Genomic DNA, 12,545 nt, shown 5'->3' with positions numbered 1-12,545 from the left:
GTGAGGTCATTACATGGGGGGGGGATCATCCTCCAAGACTTCTATAACAGGAGATAGATGGCAAAATGAGGGTAAAACAGAGCAGGAGACATACAATTCTCCTCCAAGGGAGTTCAGTCACAAATTTAGTTAACACATTATCTTTTCTGATTTAGACACCTTTGAGAATGATTCTGATTAGAACAGATGTTCATACTACTGTCTCCAAGATGGGCTGAAAACACAAGCCGTGATAATCATAGAACTGGAATGGACCTTGAGAGCTCATCTAGTCCAGTCCTCTGCACTCAAGGCAGGACTAAGTATTATCTATACCATCCCTGACAGATGTTTGTCCAACCTGCTCTTAAAAATCCCCAGAGATGGAGATTCCACAAACTTTCTAGGCAATTTATTCCAGTGCTTAACCACTCTGACAGTTAGGAAGTTTTTCCTAATGTCCAACCTAAACTGCCCTTGCTGCAATTTAAGCCCATTGTTTCTTGTCCTATCCTCAGAGATTAAGAAGAACAATTTTTCTCCCTCCTCCTTGTAACAACCTTTTATGTACTTGAAAACGGTTATGTCTCCTCTCAATCTTCTCCTCTCCAGACTAAACAAACCCAATTTTTTCAATTTTCCCTCATAGGTCATTTTTTCTAGACCTTTTATCATTTTTGTTGCTCTTGTCTGGACTTTCTCCAATTGGTCCACATCTTTCCTGAAATGTGGTGCCCAGAACTGGGCACAATACTCCAGCTGATGAGGCCTATTCAGCATGGAGTAGAGCAGAAGAATTACTTCTCATGTCTTGCTTACAATACTCCTGCTAATACATCCCAGAATGATGTTTGCTTTTTTTGCAACAGTGTTACACTGTTACATCTCCTGGTTAAGCAAGGGTGGTCTCTTGCCATACTTCCTATCTTTCCTATGCAGTGGGATAGTTTGCTCTTGTGTCCTTAATGTCTCTTTGAAAAACTGCCAACTGTCTTCAATTGTTTTTCCCCTTAGACTTGCTTCCCATGGGATTCTACCTACCAACTCACTGAGTTTGCTAAAGTCTGCCTTTTTGAAATCCATTGTCTTTATCATGCTGTCCTCCCTCCTACCATTCCTTAGATTCATGAACTCTACCATTTCATGATCACTTTCATCTGAGTTGCCTCCACTTTCAAATTCTCAACCAGTTCCTCCCAATTTGTCACAATCAAATCTAGAACAGCCTCCCCTGAGTAGCTTTCTCCACTTTCTGAAATAAAAAATTGTCTCCAATACATTCCAAAAACTTGTTGGATAATCTGTGCCCTGCCATGTTATTTTCCCATACAGACGTCTGAGTAGTTGAAGTCCCCCATCACCACGAAGTCCTGTGCTTTGGATGATTTTGTTAGTTGCTTAAAAAAAAAAAAAAAAGTCTCATCCACCCCTTCTTCCTGGTTTGGTGGTGTTTAGTAGACCGCTACCATGACATCACCATCATATTGACATAATGTTGCACAATGGCATGGACCCAGCAGTATAAAACACAATTTTAGTCCAATTTAACCTAAAAAAACCAAAACAAAACAAAAATCAAGAACTATACATAAATAATTTAAAGAAATTAGGGTAGTTGAGATGAAAGGGGACAGACCTTGCTCTGTCAGCTTGAACAAATGAGTAGTCTCACTCAGGGCCTGCATCTCTTTAAACCTCCCCACACTGCATGTTAGTACAAAATGTATTTTCCTCCTTAATTGACAGTATTTATACAACAGCATATTACATCTCTGCTCCAGAAACATTAATTGCTTCAATTTGTTTGTGGGTTCAATTCAAGGTGTTTGCTTTGCCCACTGAAGTCCTTAATGGTTTGGTCAAGTCGTGTGCACTTAAGAGCCTATGTCTGCCTCTCCTTGTGCCATTACCCAAGACGGAGGCAAGCTATTGGCTCTTATATTTGTTTGTCTGGAGCACGTCATTCTCAGTAGAGGGCCCTCAACTCTGGAACATGCTTTTCTTCTTGGCCAGACAAGCAAAGTTTGCATCTTTTAGGGCACGCTGAAAGGCCAATAGATTTACTCTGATTTTTTTTTTTTTTAAGGGGTAGTTGAATGCGATGGATTTTACTTTTTCTTTCTGATCTGGGGGTCAGGGAATTTAGCTACTATTGAACATGTTTACTTAACGTTAATTTTACACGTAGCAAGAGGAATTTTGAGTAGTGCACAATATACATTTAAATAAGTAAGGTCAAGAAAATGGTAGCTTTATAATTCAGCACATAATTTCAGTTTTCTTCTTACACCTGTTCAGTGTAGAGAGTGAATGCTAAAATGTCAAAACGCAACATATAGATTATCTTAGTTTTACCTGCTTCTGCAAATTCACAAAAAGGAACTCCTGGTCTCTCTTCCTTGGAGTCTCTTGTTAGTATGTCAGCAATATATACACTCAATTTCTGAAGGTCACCAAAATTTTCACATCCTATTCTCATATTAACATACAAAGTTCCCAATTTGGCCCAGTCACTTTTTTCTTTACAGTGCTGTTAAAAGTCAAATAATAAATGTAAATAAGCTTGCAACAAAACATGATACATTAGTTAACTCAGATGGTACAGCTGGCAGGAACTAGTAGGTGCTCAAAATGCACCTTGTACAAATTCTCCTCTTATATTCTCAAATATGTTATCTAACCTTCTGAACATTTCCCTCAATGATGTGTCAATCAGCTTTTATAGTAGGCTGTTTTATTGCTCTTATTTTGTCTAGATCAGATAAGTTAGTTAGTTTTTCCTAACTTTAATTTAAAAACAGTAATTCTTGTAATACATCTGACTAGCCACAAGTAGGTCATCCCCTCTTTTGTATTATTTCCTTTCAAATGTTCATACTGTTTTAATTCCATTTCTCTATGATTCTATTAGTATCTCCTCATGTATCATGTCTTCCAACCCTGTTTTCTTTGTTATTCTTCATGCTGTTTTATTTCCAGCCTTTTTAAAGTGAAAAACCACTAACTGAACTAAAATGAGGTCTCCATCACTACTGGCAAAGGAACATTAATAGTATTATATGCAATACCTCAGTATGCACATTCTAGGTATTTTGTTATAGCCTCACATTCCAAGTTTCTATAATCTGCTTTTCAAGTCTGTTAGGCATGTTCAACCAACTCAAATGTTTTTCTGCAATGTTTCTAACACATTCTCCCATTTAATATTTTTGTTTAATATTGACCCTTTCCAAATGTATACAATTAGAGTTGTTTATCAAACCAGCCCTTCAAAATGTAGCTCTTTATTCTTCTTGTACCATATACTGTGTTTGCTATACATGGAATTTCTGAATCATCTGAAAATTTGATCTGATAGCCTCACAAATCAGATAAATTTATAAACATTAAATATTTTTTTCCCAAACATACACTCAAAGTTCTGTTCTACTCTGAAAAGTGACTTTAGAAGTGGCACTGTATGGTTTCATGTTTAGTGTGTCTCCATTTTCATACTGAATTTACTCAGTTTTACAAGTAAAGCGTTACTAGAAATAACATTTTCACTTGAAAACTGATAAAAACAAACTTCTTAATGTATATTTGTTTAAACAGATACACTTTTCAGACAACAATCACACGTATATATCAGTTCTGGCGTATTTACTGCCCTCTAGGCAGATTAGGGTCTGGTCTACACTAGGAAATTAGGTCAGTATAACTATGTTGCTCAGGGATGTGAAAATCCACATGCTGAGCGACACAGTAAAACTGACCTAATGTCTGGTGTAGACAGCACTAGGTCAACAGGAGAATTCTCTCATCAACCTAGCTACCACCTCTCGGGGAGGAAGAGTACCTTCGCCAATGGGAGAAGCCCTCCCATTGGCACAGGTAGTGTCTTCACTGAAGTGCTCCAGTGGTGCAGCTGCAGTGGTGCAGCTGTCTCACTGTAATGGTTTATGTGCAGACAAGCCCTAGGGGTAGGATTGAGGTTCAAAACCAGCCAATACACAAGCTGGAACTCAGCTGCCCCTTCAAAACAGTTAGTTTATACCATTTCCTATTTGAAATACAGGAATAAAGAGAATGGCGTTTGTTCCCAGAAAAAATGATTACCTACCTTTAATAACTGTTGTTCTTCAAGATGTGTTGCTCATGTCCATTCCAAGTAGGTGTCTGTGCACATGTGCACAGTCGTTGGAAGATTTTTCCCCTAGCGGTACCCATTGGGTTGGTTGTAGAGCTGCCTGGAGTGGTGCCTTTATGTCACTGTATATAGGTCCCTGATGACCTGCTGTCTCTTCAGTTCCTTCTTGCTGGATACTCTAAGAGAGGGAAGGCGGCGGGGAGGTGGGGTCCTTGGAATGGACATGAACAGCGCATCTCAAAGAACAAGTTACGAAAGGTAGGTAGCTGTTTTTTCTTTGAGTGATTGCTCATGTGAATTCCAAGTAGGTGACTCCCAAGCAGTCCTCTGGAGAAGTCAGAGTTAACCGATTTGCAGACTGAAGCACTGCTCTACCAAACATGGCATTGTCTCTAGCCAGCTGAGTGATGGTGTAGTGCAACATAAAGGTGTGAATCGACAACCATATTGCAGCCCTGCAGATGTCCTGAATGGGGACCTGAGCCAGGAACACTGCAGAGGAAGCTTCCACTCTTGACAGCGCACTCTACAATGGTGGAGTCGGAATCTTTGCCAAGTCATAGTACATCCTGATACAGGCTGTGATCCAAGAGGAGATTCTTTGGGATGAGACAGGAAGACCTTTCATCCTCTTGGCAATGGCCATGAAGAGCTGGGTCGACCTTCTAAATGGCTTTGTCCGCTCAATGTAAAAAGCTAGCATGCGTCTAACGTGCAAGGAATGGAGCATTCGTTCCCTGTTATTAGCATGTGGTTTGAGGCAGAACACCGCCAGAAAGATGTCCTGATTCACATGAAATTGCGAGACTACCTTTGGGAGGAAAGCTGGGTGTGGTCATAACTGCACCGTGTCCTTATAAAACATGGAATAAAGGGGCTCGGAGTCAGAGCCTTGAGCTCAGACACTCTTCTGGCCAATATCATAGCCACTAGGAACACTATTTTCCATGAAAGGTAAAGGAGAGAACAATTGCCAGAGGCTCGAAGGGAGGGCCCATCAGCCTAGAGAGCACCAAATTGAGAACCCATGGGGGGATTGGTTGCCGTACTTGAAGATACTTGAAGTCTGTCTACACCCTTGAGAGAAGGGCTGATGACAGGGCTAGCAAACACCGAAGCGGCCCACTGCACAGGGGTGGAAAGCCGAAATCGCAGCCAGATGAATCTTTATTGACGATACTGCCAACCCCTGCTGCTTTTAACTGGAGTAAATAGTCCAGGATGAAAGGAACTGAAGTCTGCAATGGAGGAATGCTCTTATGAAGTGACCAAATTGAAAACCTCTTCCACTTAGCCAGGTAAGTGGCATGAGTGGAAGGCTTTCTGCTGTCGAGGAGAACCTCCCTAACTGAGCCTGAGCATGCAAGCTCCAACGGGTTTAGCCATGGAGTTTCCATGCCATGAGGTGGAGAGACTCCATGTTTGGGTGCTAGAGGCGGCCGTGGTCCTGGGTGATTAAGTCCGGAACCAGGAGCAGAGTTATAAGTGTGTCCACAGACAGGTCCAGCAGCGTGGTGAACCAGTGCTGATGTGGCCACGTTGGAGCTATCAAGATTAATGACGTTTTGTCCTGTCAGACCTTGATGAGGATGAGACCTTTGTGGATGAGACGGAATGGTGGGAATGCATACAGCAGGCACCCTTTCCGTAAAAGGAGGAAGGCGTCTACGAGCGAGTCTTCGCTGTGATTCAGGAAGGAGCAGAACTGCTCACATTTCTGTTGTGTCGTGTTCATGACACAACAGGGAGAGCCCCATCTTTCGAAAATACTGATGGTAACAGCTGGGTGAAGAGACGAAACATGGCCGTGAAAGGATCTGCTGAGGCAGTCAGCTAGTTTGTTCTGTGAACCCAGAAGGTATGAGGCCTCCAATTGTAGTAAATAGGCAATGCAAAATTCCCACAGCTTGAGGGCTTCCTGACACAGGGGGGTAGGAGCGAGCACCATCTTGTCTGTTTATATAAACACTGCTGCGGTGTTGTCCATCAATACTGACGCACATCTACCCTGAAGATAGGTTTGAAATGTATGGCAAGAAAGGCGCACTGAACGCAGCTCCTTGATGTTGATATGCAGTAAAAGTTCTGCCTGGGACCATAGACCCTGAGTCCTGAGGTCGCCTAAATGCGCTTCCCATCCCATCTGTCAAGGTTCCTTTCCCACTCTGAACTCTAGGGTACAGATGTGGGGACCTGCATGAAAACCCCCTAAGCTTATTTTTACCAGCTTAGGTTAAAACTTCACCAAGGTACAAACTATTTTATCTTTTGCCCTTGGACTTATTTGCTGCCACCACCAAGCGTCTAAAAGATATATAAAAGGGAAAGACAGGAACAGGAAACGTCCTTCTCCTCAAAATCCTCCCCAAACCCTACACCCCCTTTCCTGGGGAAGGCTTGATAAAAATCCCCACCAATTTGCATAGGTGAACACAGACCCAAACCCTTGGATCTTCAGAACAATGAAAAAGCAATCAGGTTCTTAAAAGAAGAATTTTAATAGAAGAAAAAGTAAAAGAATCACCTCTGTAAAATCAGGATGGTAAATACCTTACAGGGTAATCAGATTCAAAACATAGAGAATCCCTCTAGGCAAAACCTTAAGTTACAAAAAGACACAAAAACAGGAATATACATTCCATTCAGCACAGCTTATTTTCTCAGCCATTTAAACAAAACCGAATCTAACGCATATCTAACTAGATTACTTACTAAGTTCTAAGACTCCATTCCTTTCCTGTTCCCGGCAAAACATCACACAGACAGAGAGAACCTGTGTTTCTCCCCCCCTCCAGCTTTGAAAGTATCTTGTCTCCTCATTGGTCATTTTGGTCAGGTGCCAGCGAGGTTATCCTAGCTTTTTAACCCTTTACAGGTGAAAGGGTTTTTGCTCTGGCTAGGAGGGATTTTAAAGGTGTTTACCCTTCCCTTTATATTTATGACACCATCGCTGACACATCCTTGAGTAGTGACAGTGTCAGCTGAGGTTTGGAAAAGGGTATTACTGCATATACTGTTTGTGGGTCAAGCCACCACCAGAGAGACTCGAGAACCTGAGGGGTAAGAGTGACCAGTCTGTCCAGGTGGTTTTGGTTCAGCCTGTAGACCCGGGCCAGCCAACCCTGAAGGGGACAAAGCTGCAGTCTGGCGTGCTGTACCACATATGTGCAAGCAGCCATATGTCCCAGTAATTTTAGGCAATCCAGTGCCGTTGTGGTGGGGAATCTCCTGACACTCATGGCAAGGAAATGAGTTTCCGGAAGAAAAGTCCTGGCCTGGGTGGAGTCTAGCAGGGCTCCGATAAACTCTATCCTCTAAGTGGGGGGTTATAGTTGACTTTCAGAATGAGACCAAGCCTGGGGAATGTCATGTGCACCAGACTCTCATGGGCCTCCACTTGGGCTTGAGATTGACCCTTGGATTAGCCAGTTGTCCAGGTAGGGAAATACCTACACCTGCTGTTTCCGTAGGAATGCTGCCATGCACTTGGTGAATACCCGAGGGGCGCCGAGAAGCCGAAGGGGACGACCATGAACTAATAGTGGGTGGTGTTTACCATGAATCGAAGAAATCTTCTGTGGGATGGAATTATGGAGATGTGAAAATACGTGTCCTTCAAGTCTAGGGTGGCGTACCAGTAACCCGGATCCAAAGAGGGGATGATGGATGCCATGGGCACAGGTTCCTCCTGATCCTCCAGTTCATGGGGTTCCTCCCCACCATGATGCAGTCTATATGGTGGCAGGCATGGTGCCAGCCACCACCTCGGTGCCAACTGTGGTGCCGGGTTGGGTGTCAGGTTCCGATCCTTTTGGAGGTTCCCTTACCATTGAGGAAGGGGGGGGCCCCGCCTGTCTGAGGCAACAGCCAAGAATCTGGAGCTTGCAAGCCTGCCATTGAGAAGGCCAGGGTATCATAGGGACCTGGTGTGCCTCCTCCTGCCGGGAATGAGAATGGTGCTGGCTCTACCTGGAGATGTAGGACTCCGATTCCAACGTGGAGTCCGACCTTGAGGACCATGGGGGTGCTGTGAGGGATGGTGCTGTAGAGCGGTGCCAAGGAGAACAGTGCCCCGGTGAGGGGGACCATTGCCAAAATATGGCTGGTTTGCCCTTGGAGAGAATTGGCCCCTTGTGCAGCGCTGGCACTGGTTCCGGTGCCGTAGACTGCTGGGCCATCTCCTCTATAAGGTCTCTTGTGGCCTAAATGTATTCGGGGTAGATGGCATGTCCAACTCCCTCACCTGGCTCTCCCATGCCAGGGAGTCCAATGGGACTCGACAGTCCTTCCTGAGTGATCAGAGTCAATAGTGCCGGTTTCGCCTGAGCAGGAGCTGAATGTCCTGGCACAGGACGCACTCTCCGGGCCCCATTGTGCTCCATGGGTTTTAACTGTTGGACAACGCCCCCTCTCGACTCTTCTTTGCTTCTTATGCGGCACCGGTCAATGTGACCAGTGCCGAGAGATAGCCGAAGTTGTCTTTCATGCTGGAGAGTGTTCGTGCTACGAGTCTCTGAGTTCCTTTGCTGGTGCCGTGGCCTCCTTTACTGAGGCCGGTGCACACTGAACTGAAGTGCTGGGTTTCGGCACCAACACAGGCTCTGACAGCTGGGGGCGAAGAGCCAACTCCATAAGGAGAAGTTTAACTCTGAAATCCCTCTCCTTTTATTTTCTTGGGTGGAAGCTCCTGTAGATCCTACACTTATCAGTCTGATGGGCTTCCCCCACACACTTTAAGCAGGAATTGTGAGAATATCCCTAGGCATAGGCTTCTGACAGGACCCCCATGCTTAGAAGCCTTGAGACCGAGGCATGCCCTGGTCCCCAAAAGGAAGAGCATGGGGGAGGGGAGAGTGATAGCCCCCAACAAAGACTTAACTATAACTACACTAAAAATCTAACAATACTATGCTAATAAAAATATTTACAAAACAAAAAAAAAAGAGAATGCTAGGGAATCACTTGCCCAAGGCAAGAGAGTAAAAGAAGCTCCAACGACCGTCACTAGCAGTAAGAAGGAACTGAAGAGGTGGCGGGTTAGCAGGGCCCTGTATACACCAGCATAAAGGTGCCACTCCAAGGGGGGTCTCCACAGCAAACCCAACAGGTACCGCTAGGGGAAAAATCTTCGGACAACTGTGCACGTGGCGCACACACACCTACTTGGAATTGACATGAGCAATCACTCGAAGAACTGAAGGTGCTCTTCTTAGACTCTCTACATTCAGCCTTGTTATGCACAGATAGAGTGATCTCTCTTTCAACAGCAGACTGTCATTTATTATTCCTGTCAATGGCCTGATTCAGAATATTGCTTAAAATACAAATATCTTGCGTCATTTTTACCTTCACTGGCTTTCAAAAGCAACATGTTTATCTACTTTCTACATTCAATGATATATGTTTGAACTCAAGAAGGGCAATTATGCTCCTAACTGGAACCAATATGCAAATTCAATGCTCCTACCAATCTTAACATCAAATTAGCAATGATTCCCCTTTTAAAAAAAACAAAATAATACATTGTGGGGATAAATTAATGCCTGACATCTGAAACTTCAAATTACCATGAATAACGATTTGTTGATATGTCCAATAGCAATTACATCACCATCCTCCATTCCGAATACAAACCAAATGCATATATAGCACTCACATGTTGCATAACCCACGAGAATTATAGAAACCTGGTTTCTTACTAGAGAAGTGTACAATACTGTGTACCACACAGTGCTCTTACCTTGTGATTTGTCTATTACAGCACTTCAACTAATCTAGGTAAAGGTCTTTTTATCATTTTTTTTAATGAAAATAATTCAAGAAGGGTAATGTAACAATTACCATTCATAATAGACAAGGAAAGGAAGTTTGATGGAAAACAAATCAAAATCCACTGCAAATTCTGTTAACTAGAGAAGTTTTTAACCCTTGTGCATGGCAGTCACTGTAGTATGTATGTATTTGTGGCATGTCTAAGGTGCTTAACTCTGGAATTCAAGCATTGCATAGTACTAGGACCTAGGTGCCAGATAAATATTTAAAGATTATGAAGGAATTTTCAGTTAAGAGCTCTGCTCTCTGATGTGTGGATCAGGTGCTCTCCACAGGTGTTTTGCATCCTCCTCTTTTCCTCCCACCTTATTTTTCCTTTCATGAGGAGTGCAAGATTATGATGTCATTGTGAAACGACTTCTGAAGAGGTATATCTCACATCATGGCTTAAACATGGTTAGACTCTAGGATTCATCTTGATGTCTGAGAGCACGTAGTCCTATAGTTTAGGGCCTTCTAATCTGGATGCCCTGCCTTCTATTAGGTAGGGTTTCTACCCTCGTCACACACAGATTCACTACCTCCAATGAATTTAGTGTCTTTGTGTGTCACAACAGAAAAAAAACAGAGGTTTTTTCCACCAAATGCATCCGATGAAGTGAGCTGTAGCTCACGAAAGCTTATGCTCTAATAAATTTGTTAGTCTCTAAGGTGCCACAAGTACTCTTTCTTTTTACAACAGAGAAATTGTCTGTAAGAGAACAAGCTGGAGTAGAGCAAAGAGTCTTAAAGATTAGGACCACAATCTTGGATTGGACCTGAAGTTAAATGGGGAGCAAATGGGACACTGACATTTGGTGTTGCTGGTCTTTCCTCCATAGGAGGCAGGCAGCTGTATGTTGCATGAATCAAAACTTCTAAGTGGCCTTCTTCTTTAGCCCTAGGTGAAGCAAGTCACAGTACTCAAACTGGGAGATGAAAGAGTGGAGCACAACTGTCTGGTCTGCATCTGAGAGGAATTGGCACAATCTCCTTCCCAGCAGAAGGGGGAAGACAATCTTTCTTTTTACTATTGCTATGTGTGTCTAGAAGCACTGCTAAACCCACCACAGTGCACTATTTTGATATCTGGTGTGCAAAAACTCTCAATAGTGGATGGGGACAGAGGTCTCAGATATAGAAAGACACTGAAAAAGAAGAGACAGATTGAGTTTTGAGAGAACTCTTGGAAATGTAAAGCAGTTACCATTCACAATTCTCTCAGAAATATCAGACAGGAATGATATTGCCAGCTTGGTGCTTCATCATCTATTCCAACTGTCTCATATATGTGAGGCCATTTCAAACAATGCTGTAAAATCAGCAGCTGCAGTGTGCGTTATCTCACCAGAGGTTGGTGAAATGCTTGTGTAGTACTCTCATGCTCCTGTTCAGTATGAAGCTGCTTCATGCTGATTAAGTGCTATGAAGTGTCAGTAACTTGAGCCCCTCAAAATAGAAGAGATTTTGATTCTTCATCATGACATTAATTGGGGTGGATTAAAGGTTCTCCCCTCCTATTTAACAAGAAACCTCCATCCACTATTTCCTTAAATTCTTGCTCAAATGCACACCAGCTTTGGGGACAGTTCTTTAAAAACCATAGTATTACTGTTAGTGCAAACAACAGATACTACAAAATAAAATATGTATTAATCAGAAAAATAATCACATTGCTGCTCTTATTTATAATTTGTTAACCATTATCACTCCAAATAGGCCCCTTTTGGAATAGTTTTTTGCATAAGACATGAATCGTATTAATTGTAAGTGAATATAAAAAGTATTTTCTTGTTAAGGAATGATATACCATGACAAATCAAAAGCACCACAAATTCCAAAAAGGTGAGTCATACAATTGTTTCAGCCAAAAACAACAAAATTTATTAGGCTCCTTAGTAGGCTCTATTTCAATTAAACTAATTATCTTCCTGGTAGCACCATAATCCTAGCTCTCAGCACTAAGTAATGTAGATCTTGTAGAGCTTTAGGTATTTGTTATGTTACCTACTATTCTAGGAGGTGCTTGAATCTGAATCGTGGTATTGTCAGATAAAAAGTTCTCAGTTTACATTAACGTTTTAAAAAGGTAAACTGAACCACATGCTATTAAAGAAAAATAGTTTGAAATCCAAAGTCATTTAAGACAAAGACAATCTACAAATATCCACAACATTAAAATCACTTTAACTCATCACTTTATAACAAAGATAGTCTTCTTACTGGATGTTAGCCATCCTTGTCTACAATTTTGCTTTGACTAAAGGAACATATTTTCATATTCTTAATAGTCTTCAAAGTAAAAGTAACTAATATTCCTTTATGACTGACAAAACATTGCTATGCTCTATGACTTTAAAGAAATAAAACCAGCTACTACACTAACAAAAACTCACTCATTAAGTACTATATATTTTGTATGGTTAATTCTGAAATTTTTTTCCAAAAACTAAATGCTCATACTGTACCTGAATTTCAGCTATTGCCAAATTTAAGTCACAAAGCCAGTTCTTTTTAAACTTTCTTGCCTGGAATCTTCAACAAGAGAAAATTGTTAATTATAGTTACCAGTTTAAGATTATAGTACTTTGTATTATCACTTTAAAAAATATACTGTTTTCAGTCC

General features: G+C 42.1%; 1 protein-coding gene across 7 annotated transcripts in view; it reads right to left on the bottom strand.

The window, feature by feature from the left end:
• The window catches only part of TOPAZ1 (testis and ovary specific TOPAZ 1), a 100,910-nt gene that overhangs the window by 30,748 nt on the left and 57,617 nt on the right, over positions 1-12,545 (bottom strand). For 6 of the 7 annotated variants that reach the window (XM_043508976.1, XM_043508979.1, XM_043508980.1 and 3 more), the window contains exons 13-14: positions 12,388-12,454; positions 2,335-2,509 (exon numbers count right to left, since the gene is read on the bottom strand). In XM_043508976.1, coding sequence (XP_043364911.1) covers positions 2,335-2,509; positions 12,388-12,454 — 242 coding nt within the window. The remainder of the gene's footprint in view (positions 1-2,334; positions 2,510-12,387; positions 12,455-12,545) is intronic. The other variant, XM_043508981.1, reaches the window with a different exon arrangement.

Source organism: Dermochelys coriacea, chromosome 2 (genome assembly GCF_009764565.3).
Source record: "Dermochelys coriacea isolate rDerCor1 chromosome 2, rDerCor1.pri.v4, whole genome shotgun sequence".
Classification (NCBI taxonomy): Eukaryota; Metazoa; Chordata; order Testudines; family Dermochelyidae; genus Dermochelys; species Dermochelys coriacea.
Note: the sequence above shows the minus strand (reverse complement) of the source record. Positions and strands in the feature narration are given on the sequence as shown.